Source organism: Zootoca vivipara, chromosome 6 (genome assembly GCF_965207765.1).
Source record: "Zootoca vivipara chromosome 6, rZooViv2.hap1.1, whole genome shotgun sequence".
Taxonomy (NCBI): domain Eukaryota; kingdom Metazoa; phylum Chordata; class Lepidosauria; order Squamata; family Lacertidae; genus Zootoca; species Zootoca vivipara.
Genome location: NC_142589.1, coordinates 19,014,530 through 19,035,944, shown reverse-complemented (window position 1 = coordinate 19,035,944; position 21,415 = coordinate 19,014,530). Strand labels below are relative to the sequence as shown.

Below are 21,415 nucleotides of genomic sequence, written 5' to 3'. Positions count from 1 at the left end.
TGGGTGGACAAGAAAGACACGCAACAGCGCCGCCTGGTGGTGGATTTTAGACGGCTGAATTCGGTGACAGAGCCAGTGGCTTTCCCCATGCCCAGAGTGGATGATCTCCTGACAGCGGCACGCAGGGGCAAGATTTTCACCAAGCTAGACCTGAGGGGGGCGTACAACTTGATCAGGATCCGGGAAGGCGATGAATGGAAGACCACGATGTTCACGCCTCTGGGCTCTTTTGAATATCTGGTGATGCCCTTCGGGTTGCAAGGGGGCTCAGCCTGCTTCCAGGCCTTCATGCACCACGTCCTGGGGTCCCTCCTCTTCAAGAACTGCCTGGTCTTTCTGGATGACATCCTTATCTATTCCAATGACCCAGTGCAGCATGTGAAGGATGTCAGGGAGGTGTTGCAGCGCCTGAAGGACAACCACCTGTATGTGAAGCTGGAGAAGTGCAAGTTTCACACCAAGGAGGTGGACTTCTTGGGCTACAAGCTGTCAGACAAGGGACTGGCAATGGACAAGGACAAGGTGCAGACCATCCTGGACTGGCACAGCCCCAGGACGCGCAAAGATGCCCAACGACTACTAGGCTTCGCTAACTTCTACAGGAAGTTCATCCAGAACTTCTCTCGGGTCACGGCTCCCATCACCGACTGCCTGAGAGGCAAGCAGAAGTTCAGGTGGACACCAGAGGCACAAGCAGCGTTCGAAAGCCTCAAGAGGGTGTTCGCGTCAGACCAGCACCTGTTCCACGTGGTGCAGGATGCGCCCCTACGCCTGGAGACAGATGCTTCTGATAAAGCTGTGGGAGCGATTCTGTTGCAACTGGACGCCAACAGAGAGTGGAGACCCTGTGCCTTCTTCTCCAGGAAGCTGACCCAGCCTGAACGCAACTACACAGTGTTTGATAGGGAACTTCTCGCGATCCACGCGCCGTTCCAGCACTGGCGACACTTCCTGGTGGGCGCCAAGCACCCCATCCAGGTGTGCACAGACCACAAGAACCTGGAGTTCTGGAGAACGGCCAGGGTGCTCAACCAGCGGCAGATACGGTGGGCAGAGTTCTTCTCGAACTTCAACTTCTCCATCCACTACATCCCGGGGGAGCAGAACGTCAGGGCGGATGCCCTCTCCCGCAAGCCAGAGTACACGGAGGAGGAGTTGCCACCAGCACCCAGGCACGTTTTCCCCCCATCTGCATGGTCATGCGGTGCAGCAGTGGTGAGCGAGGCAGAACTCACAGCACTGACGGCAGCGGATGAATTTGCCACCCGCATCTTCAGAGACCTGAGAGGGGGGAGGGAGCAGGCCAAAGACTTTGAGGAGAAGAGGGGTTTGCTTTTTTACAGGGGAGCCCTGTACCTCCCGACCAAACAGCTGAGAGGTAAGGTTCTCAAGCAGATGCACGACAACCCAACGGCGGGTCATTTCGGAAGGGACAAAACCACTCACCTAGTCATGAGACACTTCTGGTGGCCAGGGGTGCGGGAGGATGTTCGGGATTATGTCAGGGGATGTGACACCTGCCAGCGAGCAAAGGTGGTCAGAGCGCCACCAGCAGGTTTGCTGGAGCCATTAGCCACACCGCACAGGCCGTGGGAAGTAGTGTCCATGGACTTCATCACAGACCTGCCGTCGTCCAGGGGCAAGACCGCAGTGTTGGTGGTGGTGGACCTCATGTCCAAAATGTGCCACTTTATACCGTGTGCCAGGGCGGTCTCGGCAGAAGAGACGGCCAAACTGTTTGTGGACCACGTATTCCGACTGCATGGATTGCCTTTAAGAGTTATTTCGGATCGTGGCCGCCAATTTGTTTCCAGGTTCTGGCGACGGCTCATGAACCTCCTGCAGGTGGAGGTCAGCTTGTCGACGGCTCGGCACCCGCAGACCAATGGACAGGCGGAGCGGGTCAACGCCATTCTGCAGCAGTACCTGAGATGTTACGTCAGCCAGAGGCAAACGGACTGGGTGGATCGCCTGCCACTGGCAGAATTTGCCTACAACAATGCGGTGCACGTCTCCACAGGGGTGTCGCCCTTTAAGGCCAACTATGGGCGCGACCTCAGATCTTTCCCGGAGAGGGAGGGGGAGGAGGAGGAAGAGGGCCCACAGGCCGAGGAGTGGGCAGAGGACCTGGAGACGGTGCACCAACAGCTCAGAGAACACTTGGAGAGGGCCAAGGAAGCGTATAAGAAGGGGGCAGATCGCCACAGGCGGCCGGGAGAGGTCATAAGGGTGGGGGACAAGGTTTGGTTATCCTCGGAAGGTCTTCCCACCAGGGGGCGATGCAGAAAGTTAGCACACAGGAGGCTGGGCCCCTTCACGGTCACGCAACAGGTCAACCCGGTAGCCTTCAGGCTAGCACTGCCGGAGGACATGAGAGTGCACCCAGTGTTTCATAGATCACTGCTGTCGCCGTACAGGGAAAGTACCAGGTTCAGGGACAGCGATCAGCCTCCAGAGGGAGGGGGGGAGACGGGAAACGCCCGACAGCTCAATGAGGCAACTGAGATTTTAGACTCAAGGAGAGGGGTGAGAGGACTGGAGTACCTGATAGCATGGGAGGACACTCCGCCATCCCACAATGAGTGGATACCGGCCACGGAAGTACCTGAGGAATTTTTAGTGGAAGAATTCCACGCCCTGTTCCCCCACAGGCCCAAGCCCTGGCACATGGAAAGGGAGGGAGAGGGGGAGGAGCAGGAGGAAGGGATAGCAGGCAGCAGCTCCCCATGGAGATGGGAAGCGGAATTTGAGGACACGGAAGAAGAGGTGTGGGTTTCACCGAGGTCAACGACGTCAGAGGCAGGAGAGGACTGGCAGAACATTTTTACTCCCACCAGCTCTGATGCCACTGACTTCTTGGGATTTCCGTCTTCTCAGGGGGAAGGAGAGAGATCGCAGGATTGGGGGGAAATTTTCACACCCACAGGCTCGGATGCCACAGACTTCTTGGGATTTCACTCGTCCCCAGCAAGCAGAGAGCCACTGGGGAGGAGGAGAGAGGAGCCTGGGAGGGGGGTGGATGTGAGGGACAAGGGATACAGGGAAGTCCCTCCCATCTTAAGTTCCAGCCCATCACCAAGCGCTGGAGAGAGTAAGGAGAGCTCTGCCTCCAGCGGAGAGTCAGGAAGTGGTGTCCGAGGCTCAGGCAGGGTTGTGGAGCCCATGCCTCAGGTGGGACAGGAAGTTGGACGCACGGGGGGGAGGCCAATCCCCCCAACTCCCGAATTGCGACGCAAACGTAGGGGGAAGAGGTTGGGTCTGCCAAAGTTGTGGTGCTGGAAGAAAACGCGCCAATCGCCATTCGGGAGTTCTGACACCTCACCTTAAGGATGCATTTTTACTGCTCTGAACACTGTAAATAGTCAGCACTTAATAAAAGCCTTAAAAGACCATGCTGGAGTCGTTACTCTAGAGTAGCCATACCAGGCCCTCTGACAGGTACTGAATGAGATTGCCATATTTTCCTCTTGGCTACAAGGAGATCAAAGCCAGTGCTGGTGTCCGTCTCATGCCTAAGCCTGTTGTATCAAGCAACTAAGAGCTTCCAAAGCCATTCTAAGGGAATGGGGGCAGTGGGAAAAGGCCACATTCAGCAGCCCTGAGTTACTGTGGCAGGGAGTTCCATACATGCTGAAATCTAAAAATCAAATTAGCAGTAACGTTTATACAAGGTGAGGCTGAGGAAACCATTTTCTTATAGGTCGTGGAATCCGATTCCCGACACTCACAAATAAATCCTTGTATTCAGAAATCTAGCCTGTCAACTTTCCCCCTGAAACACTACTTTTCTATGTGTGGGGATTTTTTACTGCCTTTTTGTATGAAGGAGTACTTATGCGAGAGCCCACCTGTTGTAAATACCAAACTAAGTCAGAAGTACACTATAATTATAATATGAGCAATCCATTTCCATAAGGCTGTTTCCTAATTCCTTTAAGCTCTTCCCCAAAAATCCTTGCAGATGTCTGCTGAGGTTGTTACTGTCACCACAGTGAATGTACAAAGTTGCTTTAGATCAGGGTTTCCCAAACTTGGATCTCCAGCTGTTTTTGAACTACAGTTCCCATCATCCCTGACCACTGGTCTTGCCAGCTAGGGATGATGGGAGTTAGAGTCCAAAAAACAGCAATACATATGCTCTACCTCTGAGCTAGGCTAGCCAACCCCCTTCCCAAAATTAATGTCTAACCAAGTGGCCCTTCCCCATTGCTCACAATGGAAGCTCACAATTCATACTCTCTCCATCACTAAAAGCACGTTGAAACTCACTCACCTTTTATCTGCTAAGCCTGATGATTGGTTCATCTCGCTATTTGCAATAAAGTTTCTGATTTCGGAGAAATACGAATCTTCCTTCTCGTCTAAAAGTGCATGGTTGTCTGATTCTGAGGTCGGCGAGGAGGCGTTGGTCCCCAGGTGGTTTGTGATGACGCCCGTGTGCTGGCTCACTGCGGTGCCGGAAGAGAACAAGCGCACGTTAAGATGCGGAGCTGTGAAACAATGATGCTAAGAGAGCGTCGGTGGCAGGGGACAGGGGGGGGGGACGGGGACACCTTAATGCCAGATGCCCTTCCTTCCCGTTAAGCAGCTACGGAGAAGAAAAGACTCCAGAGCGCTCGCAGCAATTTTGTTCATCACCTCTGCCACTCCTGCAGAGGGTTGCATGCCGAAGCATTGGAGGCGAAATGGGGTAACTGAGAAGCAAGAGGGGAGGCATTATTAGCATGCTCAGGTGACCCCTGGGAAGCACAAGATGCATTAAAAGTCAATGGTGGAGTGCAGGAAAGAAGTCAGTGTGGGATGTGATACATAAGTAGCAGTCAAGTACAACACTCCTTGTTTTCCTAGAGTGGACATGCGGGGGAATGTTCGGTCTAGCCAGGTGAAAACTTCCTGTTTCCTCCTGGCTGGGACATACTTCCTTTGCATGTGACTAGAAGTGGGCGTGATCTTACATGTCCAGGTAACAAAAGGACAAGGCATGCTGTCACACACACTCTCTCTTTGACTTCCTCTGGGCAGATTGGCGTGGCAGTGCTCAACCCCCCCCCCAAAAAAAACAACAGGTGGATTTTTGCAATTGGTGCAATCGCCGTCATGAAAATCCACCTGCTGATCGCGCAAATACAGCCAGTGATCAGCCTGGCACCCCCCTCCCCACCGGCGGGTGACGTTTGCATCCCCTGGGGGATGGTGCTCCCTCAACAACTCTGGGCAACCTTCCCTAAAAGAAGCTCAACAACTCTGGGCAACGTTCCCCAAAAATTGCAATGTGGGGGTGTGTGTGTAAAAAAAAAAAAAAGCACCGGGTACCACCTGACCTTCCTACGCCTCTGGACTGATGCCACAGAGCTATGGCCCATTCAAACAGACTTGGACTGGGCAGCCCTTTAAATAGAGGACTTCTTCATGCAGGGGAATGCCCTCTGTAAAGAAGGACACACGGTCAGTCTAATGAATGAAAACAAGCCAAAGCGACAAAGAGACCTGGGAACAACACTTATCCAAAGATCTCATCGCTGGGTTCTCTTCTTCTGAAAAAAGCCTTTTAAAAAGTGATGGGTGGTGGGGAAACGAAGGCTTGCATTTCACTCGTACGATTCTGGGCCCGCACCATTCCCTGTTACCTGGCACACTCTCGTGTTCGTGCTTTTTCAGGTGTCGGTCGAGATTGGTCTGCTGGCCGAAGCACCGATTACAGAGGTGGCACTTGAATGGCTTCTCCTTGTTGTGGATGTTTCGGACGTGGCGCTGGAGGTTGGATGAAATGCTGAAGGACCGGTCGCAATATTTACATCTGGCGTGAGAAAGAAGAAAGACAATGTGTGTGTGTGTGGGGGGGGGAACCAATAACACAGGGATAAAAGAAGTTGTCTGCAATGGTTGGTTCTCCGGGGGGGGGGGGAGCAAAAGGAAGCTTGTGCAAACAGTTCTTTAGCTGTGGTTCCTGCATTGCAGGGACTTGGGTCGGGTAACCCTTAAGGGCTCCCTTTCAAGTCTCCAATTCTATGAGTTCCTTGAGAAAACCTCCAATGTGGTGGCCCCTCTGGAAATCTGGAACACCCTCCCCTCTGCAGTTCATCTGAACTCACGACTGCATATGTTTTGACGTCAGGTGAAGTTGAGCCTTTTTGCCCAAGCTTTTGAAGGTGGACGGTATTACCCCAATTCATTAATTATTATTTTTTTAGCCACGCACAATCCTCCCTGGAAACCCATGCTGGGCAATGGCTGCATAGAACTAAATAAACAAGCAATCACACTTGCTGCTAGGACCCCAGTGGGAGGCAATCTCCTTTCATTTGCTGACTGCTGCTTTTACGATTATTACATGCTGTGATATTTGTTTGTTTTGGTGGGGGCGGGAGGGGGGGAGGGCTTATTGATAGAATAATTTTTTTACTGTCGGCCACTTTGAATTGTGTGGAAGCATAAGTAGAGAAGATTACAAAAATAGCTAAGCAAATAAAAATAAGGCCAAACCACACAATAAAAGGGAATGATAAACTACCAACTATCTGGGTTGGCACCTGAATAATTTACTATTGCAATAATTACAAGAAGTTCCTGCAACAAAATGGAGTGCTCCTGTACAAGGTTCCAACCAACCATGCCCTGTTTCAGGATACTCCATTCCACCCTTTTCTTAGTTTTCTGGGGTTTCCTTTCCTTTTTAACACTCTGCCCTTATTGGGCTGTTTTGGGGTTTCCTCCCACTTTGGGTTTCCTCTCTCTCTAAGTATTTTAGTGCTTCTGCAAACCTTGAGGTCTGGCTAAACAGGGACCCAAAATCTGATTGGTTGTGATGATGGTGATGACCTCCCCCTCCCTCTTAGGAGATCAAGTCGGTGTACATTGCTGTCCCGCCTCCTCAAAGCAACCCTACAAGGTAGATTAGGCTTAGAGTTGGTGAGCAGCCGAAAGTCACCCAGCGAGCTTCATGGACGAGAAGGGACTTGAACATTACACTAGTGCCAGAAAGAAAAGAAGAAGAAGAAGAAGAAGAAGAAGAAGAAGAAGAAGAAGAAGAAGAAGAAGAAGAAGAAGAAGAAGAGGAGGAGGAGGAGGAGGAGGAGGAGGAGGAGGAGGAGGAGGAGGAGTTTGGATTTGATATCCCGCCTAATCACTACCCTAAGGAGTCTCAAAGCGGCTAACATTCTCCTTTCCCTTCCTCCCCACAACAAACACCCTGTGAGGTGAGTGGGGCTGAGAGACTTCAGAGAAGTGTGACTAGCCCGAGGTCACCCAGCAGCTGCATGTGGAGGAGCCGAGATACGAACACAGTTCCCTAGATTATGAGTCCACCGCTCCTAACTACTACACCTCACTGGCTCTTGAGTTTGTTACGGCTACTGTAGCTGCTAATATTGGAGTTTAGGGAGTTAATGATGGCAGCTGTAATAAGCAGTGGTACTCGGGAAAGTTTGTGAGGCTTGGAAAAACTCTGATATGCAAGATCTCCAGATTTCCTGAAGAGGGCAGCATTGGGGCACCCAGAAACGGAATTGGGATTCCAGTCCCTGTTGAAGTCAAGCTTTGTTCCTTCCTTGGAGGCTTCCCCCTCTCCGCCAACAGGACTGCTTATTAGATTTGCTAGCACTTGTATCCTTCAGCCTATTGATGCAGAGTACACAGAGTTTGTTTTCTTAAAAATAAACTTTCAAAGGAGGGGAGCAATTGTCACAATTCTACATTACGCAGACAGCACATACTTTCCAAATGCGCTACAGCTGGGACTGAGACTAAAAATATATTCCCCTATTATTTTTGGAAACAGCGGATATACATTTATGAAACACTCTCCTTTTTGTTTTGTTTTTTGGACCCCGCATTCAGCTTGCGATTTGCCGGCTTTGAAAAATGAGCTGGACTCAAGGTGTTACGTGTCACAAAACACTGTCATTAAATCCTCCATTCTGAGGGGAAGGCAGGCTTGCTGAAAAGCAGAGTCATTTCAAATATTTCTGGAGGTGGTGTTGGCAACTTTTAGGGGCATAATAGGAAATCACCATTTCAGAACAAGTCAGGTTCTGAAAACACACTTTAATCATGACTTGGCCTCACTAAGCCATAGTCTAAGTAAGCCACGGTTTCTGGGCTTTAGACATCATGGGAAACTGTGGTTTGTTCAAAAGTAGAAATGGAAGCTTCTGAACATGACGCTTCACAACCATGAGGTGCAGCAGGAGAACACGTGAACCTGAGGGACATATAAGCTTGTTAACATAGTGAGAAATCCTGTTTTCCTATTACATCTGAACTAGGCTACAGTGGACAGGGACTCTCAAAGCATGTGGTCTGCAACACAGGGAAAGCCATTGCTACCGCCCTCCAACAGAAACACCCAGGTGTGTATCCAGACCTACTCAGAGTGAAATGGGTGGAGGTGGCTAACTTAGGCCAATAATTTCAGTTGGTCTACTTGGAGTAAGACTTAGGACTTGGCCACGCAAATATGTTTCAAGTGTGTTTTAAGTGCATTATGCAAATGTGACACTAGATGGCGACGGTGAGCTTATGGCAAATTCAATATATATTTTTAAAACGTTTTTTTTTAAAGCATTTTCAGTATTTTTAATATGTGTCTCGATTCCACCACAGTGGCCACAAACCACATGCCCTATACCCCAAAGCTCCTAGTCAATCAATCATCCCTGTCCCATCCGTTCTCTGCCATGAAGCTCACTGGGTGACCTTGGGCTAATCGCTGCCTCTCATCCTAACCTGCCTCACAGGGTTGTTGTGGGGATTAAATGAGGATGGGGAAAGCATGCCTGCCACCTTGAGCTCCTTGGGGGAAAAGCTGGGACATGACACTCAGGGTCGTGGGTTCAAGCCCCACATTGGGCAAAGGCTTCCTGCCGTTGCAGGGGATTGGGCTACTTGTGACCCTTAAGTTCCCTTCCAACTCTAAAATTTTACAATTCTATGAAATATATTTCCCCCATATCTGTTGCTGAGATCCACATCTCCTTCCTTTCTGGGCTACCAAATTCCTGGAACTGTAAGGACTTTGGGAAACGTTTGAGTCACACCTCTGTTCCCGACAACAGGAGGAGGGAGCCTCCTTCATTCCCGGGACGGGTTTAAAATGGAACAGAAAAAATAATAATCAAAAGACCTTCTAGCTTCTTTAAGAGACAAAAAAAAAAGCATGCAGGTCAGGATCCCCTGGTCCGTCACCTATATTATTTGCTGGCACCATGTGCCATTTAAAGCATATTTTCCTGTTCCTTTGATTAAAATAAAAATTGATGACTTCAAAGAGCCTTCTGCAAATTAAGAAAAAGCACCGATTGCCTATCTGTTCCGGAAGTCTTTGAAAAGTTACTCTGGACAGCCCCTTGCTTGAGCTGTGAGTGATGGGCACAGAAGTTAGGATACAGAGTTTAGATAATTACCTTGTTTAACAAAATCAAAACCAGAGGAAGATGTTAAGGAGGCTGTATCTCACAGCTGAGCATACGAGGAGTGAGGGGAAACAGTTATTGGGTTATATGAGTTCTCAGAGGGGTCACTCTGCGATCTGTGCTGCTTTTAATCACTGACCTAGACAAAGAGGGTGGCTGGCTTTGCATTCAGAGACGCAGGAGGCCTGAACTGAAACTTCACAATTTCATGAACAGTTTCGGAAATCTTTCCCATTCTCAAGTTCTTCCTGAACTGTTGGGGGAGAATTTCCAGTCCTCCCCTGGAGAGGATGTGGAGATAGCGTCTACCCCAGATTTGCCACCCATGAATTCAAGATGCAACTGTGGACCCAGTTTGATATTATCTTAATCTTATTGCAGGAAGCAATGGGGCTTAGCCCCTACTTTTCCTTACCTAGACCAAGAGACATAGGAAAATAGGAAGCTACTGTGTATCGGTCAATCTAGCTCAGGACTGACCAGGACTGACTGGCAGTGGCTGGCCACAGTTTCATACAGGAGCTGATCCCTATCTGGAGATGCCAGGGATTGAACTTGAGACTTCCAGCTTGCAGAACAGATGCTCTATCACTGAGCTATGGCTTCCCCCAGCCCCACCAATGTATTAGTTGGGGTTCATGTTGAGTTGTAGACTCTGGAGAACACCAGCTTGCAGAATGCCGCTGTAGGGAATCTCCCTGTCTTTTTCTTTATTCACTTGGTTTTATTGGTTTTCTCTCTCTCCCCAACTAATACAAAACATCGCATGGCCATTGAGCATGCTCACACACCATTGAGTTTTTGAGATTTGTTTCTTTTTCGGAGAGGGGATACTCCTACAAACCTTGCCAGCAACATCTGGAGGATCGTAGTTTCCCCCCCACCTATACACATGTGCCAGAGAGTAGTACACCCCTGTGAAGTCAAAGAATTGTAGAATTGTATGATTGGAGCGGCCCCCAAGGGTCATCCAGTCCATCCCCTGCAATGCAGGAATCTCAGCTAAAGCATCCATAACAGATGGCTATTATTATTATTATTATTATTATTATTATTATTATTATTATTATTATTATTATATAATTAATTACTTATACCCCAGCCATCTAGCCGGGCCTCCCCAGCCACTCTGGGCGGCTTCCAACAGAATATTAAAACACATCAAACATTAAAAACTTCCTAAACAGGGCTGCCTTCAGATGTTTTCTAAAAGTCAGATTCCTTTGACATCTGATGGGAGGGCATTCCACAGGGCGGGAGCCACTACTGAGAAGGCCCTCTGCCTGGTTCCCTGTAACTTCGCTTCTCACAGTGAGAGAACTTCCAGAAGGCCCTCGCCACTGGACCTCAATGTTTGAGCTGAACGATGGGGGTGGAGACGCTCTTTCAGGTACTGTATATATACTGGGCTGAAGCCATTTAGGGCTTTCAAGGTCAGCGCCAACACTTTGAATTCTGCTCAGAAACATACTGGGAGCCAATAAGGTCTTTCAGGACCAACCCCTACCCAACCTTTGCTCAAAAACCTTCAGAGACGTCATTGGGGTTTACATCAGAGTAGAATCATCAGAGTTGGAAGGGAACACAGGGTTCACCAACTCCCTGCAACTCAGGAGCCACAACTGAAGAATCCAGGGCAGTAGACATTCCCAGGATTGCCCTGGGAATTGGGATTGGAGCAAAGTTCGTCAACTCAGCTCTGCTTCGCTTGCCCTGAAGTTCACGCTCACTCACGGGCAGGTACTTGATACATCTCTCAGGTTAAATGGGTGAACAAAGGAACTACTTAAGCAGCTTAAGTAGGGGGAGGGAGGGGAAATGGTCCAAATATATGAGCTAGAACCTAGCAATGGGCTTCTTCCTGCCCAGGCCAAGCCAGAACGCTTTCCAAGGAGCCATTTGTTTTGCTAAAATTAGAAGCCAACATCGCGAAAAGAAAAGAAAAGAAAAGGAAAAAGAGCCCATGCTCTTTGCAAAACACCACCTTCCCTCTCCGGTGTGCCATTACTATGCAGGATTGCCCAGAAGTCAAACCTTGTATGCTAAAAAATAAAAAATTCACAGACTTTCCCCAACCCCATTTCTGGGAGAGGACCAGACCAAATACAACTTTATTTTGCTAACTTATGCTAAGTATCAAAGTCTCCTTTTTTGGAAGAAAAATGGACTGAAACAAGCTGTGAATGATCTGATGTGTGCTTGGGCTCCGGAGACAAGGGAACACGGCAGCATTCATCTCCTTCAAACAGCAAAACAGCCCAATAGACAGATTGGAAGAGCGGGGAGCGGGGAAGCAACGGCAGAATGTGCATGGGGCGAGGCAGAAGCCATGGAAGCAGGTCTTGACCAAAAGGAAAAATAAAACTAAAAACCCTAGCGCAGAGCTGAAAGCTCCCATGAAGACAGTGGGGCTTTGGGGTGAAAATTGAAGACCTCGCTCTGCTGATGGAGAAGGAGGCTCCCCCAAACGCAACAAGGCCAGCTTAAATTGACACATGTCAAGTATACTCTATCCCTGACCAAGGTCCTCAGGATTCTCGGAGGCCCCAAAGTGTGCTTGAAAACCAGACACTCCTTTGTGAGGCCCGTGCTCTGAGCATTTGGGCACCCTTTAATCGCCAGATCCTTTGCTTCTAACACTGTTTCTAGTGTTACAAATACTGGGTGCCTCACCTCACCTCTGTCAAGCCCAGAGGGTCCCAGGCACTCACCCGGGGTCTATGTTCCTTTGGAGAATTGAGGCATGGCGGAGACTGCTGTAGCCTTAAGAAATATGATTTATTCACCTATTTACACCTTCAGTCTGCATGGAAGGAGTCCGGCTCTTACAGCATGGTCCTTTCAAGAGGGGCTTGTTCCCCACAGCAGTGCAGCCCTGAAGTCCCAGGCATCTCTCCCAGCCAGCCTTTAGCCAACCTGCCCAAGGTGGATCCCGGTCTTTCTTCTTCCTCAAACATCTTGCTAAAAACTCTCTTCTTCTGTCACCTCACACCCAGTTACCCTGATGGCAACCTTCCAAACCCCCAGGCTTTGTTCACACCTCAGCTCTCTTGCATTGCCAAAGGCTCTCAACGGCCCTGTATTGTTTCTTAATGGCCCTAGCTTGGCCAGCTCATTTGCAAAGGCTAGTTGGGGAATTCTCCTGCAGCCTGTATTTCTCCCCAAATAATCAAAATCCTACCATTTATTAATTTCTAGGGTTTCGCTCCCCCCCCAATCTATAAGGGCTCCCCAAGCCCTTTCCTTCTCCTGCACCACCCCCAGAGGCTGCTCTTTATCCTTCCGTTGCTTCAGACCCCATCTTTCTTCTGGCTAAAGCTACTTTTATGCCCACTCTGTTTCCCCACCGGCAAACCGTCTCAAGAAATTGTTGAAATCCAACCTCTGCCTCCCCCCAAAATCGGGCTGAAATCTCCCTTTACCGGTGCCATTATGGAAAAACTGCCATGCACACTTAGGGTTATATCCTAATAAGTTTAACTCAAGAGTAAACCCACTGAAATTAATGGGCCTACATCAGTCATGTCCATTAACTTCAATGGATGCACCACTGAATAAAACTCTTAGAAATTATCAGATGTGGAGTCCCTCCCCCGGCAACAGCAGATCTTTTGTGACTTATCTTCTGCTCCGCACCGAACTCAAAAACGGCATCTGTGGAACAGAGGCCCTGAACATGGAGGCTCCATTCTGAGGCATCACAGCTAATGCATATCTGCTGTGAATGTGCTAGGTTCATCTACGCTGAGTCGCCATTCTATGATCCTGTGCCATTCAATTCCACAGATATAAATCAGGCTCCCTTATATTTGCTCCCCAAAACCTTCTTGCTGATAATTCTCTTCAGAAAAAAGGTCTATATTGACTGTTTCCCGCCGTTTGCCCCGAGATTTAAAGCTACATTCTTCCTTACCTGTAAGGTTGCTCTCCTGTGTGTGTCCGCAGATGTCTCGTCAGATTTGCTGAACGTGGGAATATTTTACCACAGTACCTAGGAGGCGAGAAGACAGTGAAGCTCATACCCTAGTCTTATGGCTATTGCAAGAACATGGGAAGCCACCTTACACCGAGTCAGAGAACTGGTCCATCTAGCTCAGTATGGCCTGCCCTGACTGGCAGCGTCTCTCTATAATTTCAGACAAGCGCTACCCGGGGATGCCACAGATTGAACCTGGGACCTTCTACATGAAAAGCAGGTGCTCTACCACTGAACTACATCCTTCCTCTATGACCCTTTGCTATATAGTTAGTCATACCTCAGTTTAAGTACGCTTCGGTTTGAGTACTTTCAGTTTAAGTACTCCGCGGACCTGTCTGGAATGGATTAATCCACTTTCCATTACTTTCAATGGGAAAGTTCGCTTCAGGTTAAGTATGCTTCAGGTTAAGTACGGACTTCCGGAACCAATTACACTCATACTTCGGGTTAAGTACGCTTCAGGTTGAGTACTCCGCGGACCCGCCTGGAACAGATTAATCCACTTTCCATTACTTTCAATGGGAAAGTTCGCTTCAGGTTAAGTTCGCTTCAGGTTAAGTACTCCGCGGGCCGTCTGGAACAGATTAATCCATTTTCCATTACTTTCAATGGGAAAGTTCACTTCAGGTTAAGTACGCTTCAGGTTAAGTACAGACTTCCGGAACCAATTGTGTACTTAAACCGAGGTACCACTGTAGTGGTGTGATCCAGAGGTTACTAACTGGCATGAGGGGGTAGAGGGAATCTCAAGCAAAGAAATCAGAAAGAGGAAGAGGAGGAACCTATGGTACAGGGAACTCTGAGGGACACACAGTGGCTAGTAATCCTGACTGTTGCACCGGCACCGCAGAGCAAATTTAGGCTGGCTGTTTCATGTTCTTGGATCAGGGGTCACCAATCAGTGGCCTCCTTGAGGCTTCCTCCTGGTGCCCATGAGGCTTCTGAGCTCCCTGACGCCACCCCACAGTGGCTTCTTGTCTACAAGTTGGTGAGGCAGCTTACCTTCTCTCCCCTCAACAAGTCCATAGAGCTGAAGGAGGAAGTTGGGAAAACGATGCGTTCCCACTTCCTCTTTCAATTCTTATCAGCTTTTCAAGGCTCAGATCCATGCCCATGGATCGCTTACAAAAGAGCAGCATGCGGGAATACCCTATCTACCTCTCTCTGGTGATCTGAAGGAGGAGAGAAGTGAACAGAGAGGGTGGTACCCGTGCCACTTGATCAAAAATCCCAAATGTGCCTGCTGGCCTAGAAAGATGGCAACCCCTGTACCAGATCTTGCATCCCACCTCCAGTCGAGCCTTTTCCCTTCCTTGTTCTTTGCAGCAGCCCTTAGTTTCTTACCTGCAGGTATAGCGTTCTTTGCCCTTGCGCAAAATGGGGTCGGACAGCGTTGGGGGCGGCGATCGGAAGTTGAAGGGATGGTGTGGGAGGGGCTGCAAGGAAGCGCCGGCATCCGCCTTCATGGCTGCAAAGCTCTCCAGTTTTTCCGTCATGGTTTCTATTGCCGACATCTGTTCAGAGAAGGGGGAAGGTTTGTCACCCGTGGTGGCCAACACAATTTGTTTATAGATTCTGAACAAGCAGGGTGGTGGCGGGATTCTAGATTCTACTAACCAGGCAGGCCTATAAGCATCCAACCTCTTTTCAGACAGAGATCATTCCAAGTCGCACCTAGCCACTCCACTTCCTTGATTTTAATGAGATATTGCTCTGGAGTTCTTCTGCACATTATATGACATAAGGTGCAAACATTTAGATCAGACCAGGCTGCAGGAGCTTGTCTGCTGCTAGGGGTGGGCAAATGTGTTTCAGTTTCTCTCATTTTCCTATTAGTACATGCATCTTTTAAAACATTACTTGGCTGCAGAACTGCATTGCAAAACTCAGAGAGGTGTGTTTCAGTGCACACATGCTTTGAGACTATGCAATTTAGGTTAAGTTGGCCTTTCAATGAGAACCATCCCGTCCCTATTCTATTCCCAACTTGTTTTTTTCTTCCAAATGTTCCCCCCCTATGTAGAAACCTGCAGTAACTAGCACACTGGGGTCTGTGCTAAACATCTCTTCCTTATAGCTGGTTAACATTGTTCAGCAGGGGGAAAGCCCAATAAAGTGAAAAGGTCGCCGTGTAAGATAAATCTTTGCTGTGTTACGCAAAGAGCTAGGCCAGGCACCCCCAAACTTCAGCCCTCCAGATGTTTTGGACTACAATTCCCATCTTCCCCGACCACTGGTCCTGTTAGCTAGGGATCATGGGAGTTGTAGGCCAAAACATCTGGAGGGCCGCAGTTTGGGGATGCCTGAGCTAGGCAGTTAAAAGCTGTCTTAATGGTATTGTTATGTGGGAAGGAAAGAGCAACGGAAGCAGAGCAGGGTGCAAGGCTCAGAATTAACAGTCCAATGTTGTGGAGGGGAGGTCACAGTTTTGATGGGAGGTGGGATCTCTCAGTCACAAAATGAAGTGCTCTGTTGGGTACCTGGGAGAGCTGGCCTTTGCCATGTTCCTGCTCCGTTGAAATGGGACTGGAGATAATGCCTATGAATGCATACCACTACTAATGACAGACGGATCTGCCAAATTCAGTTTCTCTGAAGTGTGAAGTCAGTGGTGTGTGTGTGTGTGTGTGTGTGTGTGTGTGTGAGAGAGAGAGAGAGAGAGAGAGAGAGAGAGAGAGAGAGAGAGAGAGAGAAAGAGAGAAAGAGAGAGAGAGAACGAGTAAGAAAATAGGAGGGAAGGGAAGGGGGGAGAGGCAGAGACAGAGAGAATGAGTAAGAAAAAAAGGAAGGGAAGGGGAAGGGGAGAGAGAGAGAGAAGGAAAGAGAACAAAACAAGGGACAACATTAAGGAAGGAAGATAGAGAGAGAGAGTGCTGTCCTCATCATTGAGGAATAAGTTGCAGAAGGCTGACAACCAATCATAAACCTTAAAAAATAAAATAAAAGGAGTCCCATAAAAGCCACTTTGTGTTATTTAATAGAACAGATCCTGGGCCTGTATGATAATAGCGCAAAGGAACAGAGGACCAGCCTCCGCTGCCAGTCATGTAACAAAACCGAGCGGCTTGCAAAAGGCTTGGTGGATCTTGTTGAGGGTTCTTTTCACTCAGCCCTTTACCGGAGTACCTGGTGGCGGCTTTTGTTGCTCCCTGAGCTCTTTCGGCACTTAATCACAGAGGGTTTGCCAGTGTGAGATGTCGTGGGCTCGTTTGACAATTCTAAAGGCAGGCCCTGGCCTCTCTGTTTGTCAGGAGCATTTGCTATTTAAGGAAGGAGCAACTGGTTCAAAATGACAAATAAAGATGAGGAAGAAAAGAAAAGCAGAGAAGAGGAAGACGGAAAGACAGTCATCAGGGCGGGGGGGGGGGGCTTGCCATTAAGCAATCAGGAAGGCTTGCCAATGATTTGTGCAGGCAGAGGTTCATTCAAAACTGATCATGCTGGAGTCGTACAAAAATCAGTGCAGGGGGGGGAGCCTTCTTTGCTTATACCCCCCTCCCCTGCCCCTTGCAAAACAAAAGAGAGATACATGTCATGTTTTCAGAAATACCAGCGTGGGAATCCAGCGTGCATATATATATATATATATATATATATATATATATATATATGGTTTTCAAAATGCCTGGTTTTGTACAAATCAGCATTTCGGTTTCATAAACCCCACACGGCCCAGTAAAACTAAATGACAAAGCATTAGGAGTTGGGTATGGAAAATAGCTGTCCATGGCTAGTTAACCTATAGTCCTCCAGAGGTTGTTAGACTACAACTTCCATCGTCCCTGACATTTGGCCATGCTGGTGGGGGTGCTGATGGGAGGAGGAGTCCAACAACGTCTGCAAAGCAGCCCCATGTTGACTATCCCGACCTTATGCTGATATTTTGCTGTTGACAAATAGCACTTGCAAGGAAATGCCACAGTATGGAGTTCAAGGGTTTCAGACAGATAGACACGTCCCCTTCTGGGAGTGGGGAACCTTGGTCCCAGGGGACAAATGTGGCCTTCCAAACCTCTCTCTGTAGCCCCTGCACCTCTCGTCAGGCCACAGCCCTCATTGGCCCTGATTCATACTCTCCTCAAGTGCTTTTGCCTAGCTGGAAACTGTCCAGCACAGGCTGAAATGGTCCCTACCCCTGAACTATGGACACACAACTCAAGCAATTAATCTACATTGCACTGCAAATTACAGCAGGAAAATGTAGTCAGGAACAGCGGGGTTTGTGTGCAGCTCCCCTATGTGGTGAACCTTTGAGATGCGTATGGAAGCTACCCAGTGAAATAACGTCCGCCATTGACTGTGCTCACTGAAGGTGACTATTGGACCTTCCTGGACAGGAAGCAGTTTAAGAGGACTTCCTGTTCTAGTTGATCCTTGATGGAACAACAGTCTTCCTGAACTCTGCTGTGTCCCTGTGTCTGGTTATGCTTTAGTCTTGACTTTTGGTTTGCTCCTTGATCTTGCCTCCTTGGTTTTTTTTTACTTGCTTTCTGGTCCCCCGGCTCCCAGCTCCCCCTACTCTGCTTCCCACAGTTAGGGATGGGCAGGTCTGTCCATTTTTGTTTCTCTCAATTTCTAACTTGTTCCACATCAGTTTGTGAAATAATAATAATAATAATAATAATAATAATAATAATAATAATAATGCCTTCGTGAAAATTCACCAGCAAATTTATTGCAATGTATGCATGTTTTCGTGCAATTTTGCACATTTTTGCAAAGCAATTTACCCTAATATAAGGCACTCTTAATGTTATAATCACAGATATCTGCCTCTTTATGGACACTTTGTCACAGCATATGCCTTACTTGGCTCGAGAACTACACTGCAAAATTCAGAAGAGTGCCAATTTCAATGAATGGCTTTGTTTCATTTCACATATTGTTTCAGAAAGTGTGAATTAGTTTATATGCAATCTAAATCAAGTTTCTTCCCCGTCCAGACCCTCAGCCTAGCCCCAACATTCAAGAGGTTCACAGCGCCACTCAGTCAAGAAGCTTGTTGGATGACCATGAGATACACCATGGGTAGGCAAGCTACGCCCGGGGGCCGGATCCAGCCCAATCACCTTCTAAATCCGGCCCGCGGACGATCTGGGAATCAGTGTGTTTTTACATGAGTAGAATGTGTCCTTTTATTTAAAATGCATCTCTGGGTTATTTGTGGGGCATAGGAATTTGTTCTCCCCTCCCCAAATATATAATCCAGCCCCCCACAAGGTCTGAGGGACAGTGGACCGGCCCCCTGCTGAAAAGTTTGCTGACCCCTGAGATACACACTATCTTTTAGCTTACCCTACTTCACAGGGCTGTTGTGAGAATTGAATGGGTGGCTGAGTATGAATGGGGAATTCATACATGCTGCCCCGGGTTATTTGGAGGAAAGGTGGTATGGAAAAAATAAAGAAATTGTTGATAATGCTGATGGTGAGAACGTCCACCTTCATTGTATATATTCTGTTGACAGACACTAATTTGACAGACAACCAATGTGACAGATATTTTCCACGGTCCAAATTTTATGAGATTGACTTATAGACCCTTCTGTGCCCCCAGCACACAGTCTTTCTCGGAGCGCAAAGCTTTCTCACCAGACTTTCTGGGACAGCTATCAGATCATTTCTCTCCTGCTATTCTAACCCACACAAACACAGGATGTCCCCGGCCAGCCTTTCACCATTGTAGGACCTCCTCAAATGGAAAATCGGGGGAAGTTATTAACCAAACTCTCAGGCTGAGACAAAACAATGAAGGAACTAAGTTTAGCTGTGAAAGCAAAACCATATCGGGCGGGGAAAGCTCCAGCAACAAAACAATGGTGGTTGAGTAGCCTGTAAATGAAACCACAGGGTAGACTCTTGCTGTTTCCAACAGAAGGGAAATGGAGATGTGACACTGGTGGCTTGTGCTTTATCGCTAGCCCCTCTGCTTAAGGAATGGCAGAGGTGCTTGAAGATGAGGGTGAAGTAAGGGGCCCCTAATATGGTGGGACCCCTGTGCGGGAGCCTTATAGATCTTTTAGCAAATTCATGGAAACACACAAGATCTTGCAGGAGCACAAGACCCCGCCTCTCTGCTCTTGATAGCACTAGGCCAATGGTCTCGTTCAATAAAACACCATTTTTATGTGCTCAGTTATGAGGGGCCCTAGAATCATAGAATTGTAGCGTTGGAAGGCACCACAAGGGTCATCAAGTCCAACCCCCTGCAATGGAGGATTTTTTTTTTTTTTGCCCAGCATTGGGCTTGAACCCACGACCCTGAGATCAAGAGTCTCATGAAAACTTGCAAAGTATCTCAGAGCTTTGGGTTCTCTGAAAAGGTAGTGTTCAAATAAGGCTAATAATAATAATAATAATAATAATAATAATAATAATGTTGCTGCTGATGTTGCTGACGCCAGGCTAGAAATGATACTGCAAACCTCACTATAAGTACCTGGCTGGGGTAGAACATTTATCTCTGGTGTGCTAGATATGTACCTGGGGGGTACACACCAATAAAATTTATTTAAAAAATAAAATGTATTTTATCCACGCAACTGAATTTTTTATTTTATTTTTTGCAATGCCTTTTTGGGCCAAATTCTGAGTTGGAAACTACTGCAAAATCCAGGGAATCGCAAAATGATGAGCTGTAGTCACTGCCATTCCTACTAAGAGGAGAAGCTAAGGAACGTGATTAACTTAGGCCCAATCATTTCAATGGGTCTACTCAAAGTAGGTCGTAGCTGGATACAGTCCGCTGCTCTGATCCACACATTTGTTTGGGAGGTTCTAGACAAAGTCGGTTCTCAGCAGACTGCACCAAAGTCAAATTCAACACTGGGTTTTTTTTTGTCTTACCTGGGGATGAAAAAGCAGCGGCGATGGTCTCAGATACTTCTCCTTCAATGCGCCCACTGAATCTACTACCTTCCGCTTCTCCACCCTGCTGGACAGCAATACAGAGGGTTACATACCTCACAGAGCCTCAAGGGAAAACCAAAAGAATCATAGAATTGTAGCGTTGGAAGGGACCACGAGGGCCATCTTGTCCAACCCTCTGCAACGCAGGAATCTTTTGCACAACATGAGACTCGAACTCACGAACCTGAGATTAAGAGTCTCATGATCTACCAACTGAGCTAAGAATATATGTATATATAATCTACCCTTCCTGGTTTCTGCCAAGGGATGCCATACTGTTGTGCCAGGAAGATAACAATGGGCTGAAACCAACGTTAGTCCCACTCAGATAACAATGGGCTGAAACCAACGTTAGTCCCACTCATGGTTTAAGAGCATGAGTGAAGGACCTCCAACCCAGGGGCCAAATGTGGCCCTCCAGGGCTCTCTATCTGGCATTCACAACTTTCCCAAGGCCACGCCTTTCACTGGTCCTGCCTAAGTGTTTCCACCTAGCTGGAATGTGTCCTTGAGCAGCAATAATATGTTATGGGTCCAGCTTGCATTTCTCTATTTTCAGAGCTTGCAAGACTGCTAACTCTTGGCATCCTCAGTTGGATTTACAACCTTTTACTTGTTTTTAACTTTGAACCCCCCCCCCCAATAACCTGCTACTAATCCTTCACATCTCCCAGGAACTCACTGAGCGTGTCTCCCCCCTCCCCTGATCCATCTCATTCATCTGTCTTCTACTCCTGTGCCATTTCCTGCCTTTCTGTTTTGACTGGCAAAGCCTCCTTCAACCTCTGTTATTTTGGCACATTTTCCAGCCCTTACGCAGAGGTGCTGGAATCCCACTGGAATAACTTCCATCTCTACCGTTACATTCGCTATTTCCCAAGGAACAAAGCCGAAAATGGTCAAGGCCATTTTTCATACCTGGAATGGCATTCCTAGATGAGCATGATTGGGAGAGGCAACACAAAAGCTTTGAGCAAAGTCCTTAGGATCTCAAGAGTGAGAACAAGGAAGCCCTCTTCATGGAGTACCAATCTGAAAAGGGATCTTGAGAAAACTCAAGTTCCTCTTCCTTATCCTTTCTCAACATGCCCGGCCAACATCACCTTGGCTGACAGTTC

General features: G+C 48.0%; 1 protein-coding gene across 5 annotated transcripts in view; it reads right to left on the bottom strand.

The window, feature by feature from the left end:
- The window catches only part of PRDM16 (PR/SET domain 16), a 474,533-nt gene that overhangs the window by 21,620 nt on the left and 431,498 nt on the right, over positions 1 to 21,415 (bottom strand). For all 5 annotated transcript variants that reach the window (XM_060276169.2, XM_060276168.2, XM_060276167.2 and 2 more), the window contains 5 exons: positions 20,235 to 20,322; positions 14,734 to 14,903; positions 13,324 to 13,401; positions 5,628 to 5,797; positions 4,274 to 4,448 (listed from right to left, as the gene is read on the bottom strand). In XM_060276169.2, coding sequence (XP_060132152.2) covers positions 4,274 to 4,448; positions 5,628 to 5,797; positions 13,324 to 13,401; positions 14,734 to 14,903; positions 20,235 to 20,322 — 681 coding nt within the window. The remainder of the gene's footprint in view (positions 1 to 4,273; positions 4,449 to 5,627; positions 5,798 to 13,323; positions 13,402 to 14,733; positions 14,904 to 20,234; positions 20,323 to 21,415) is intronic.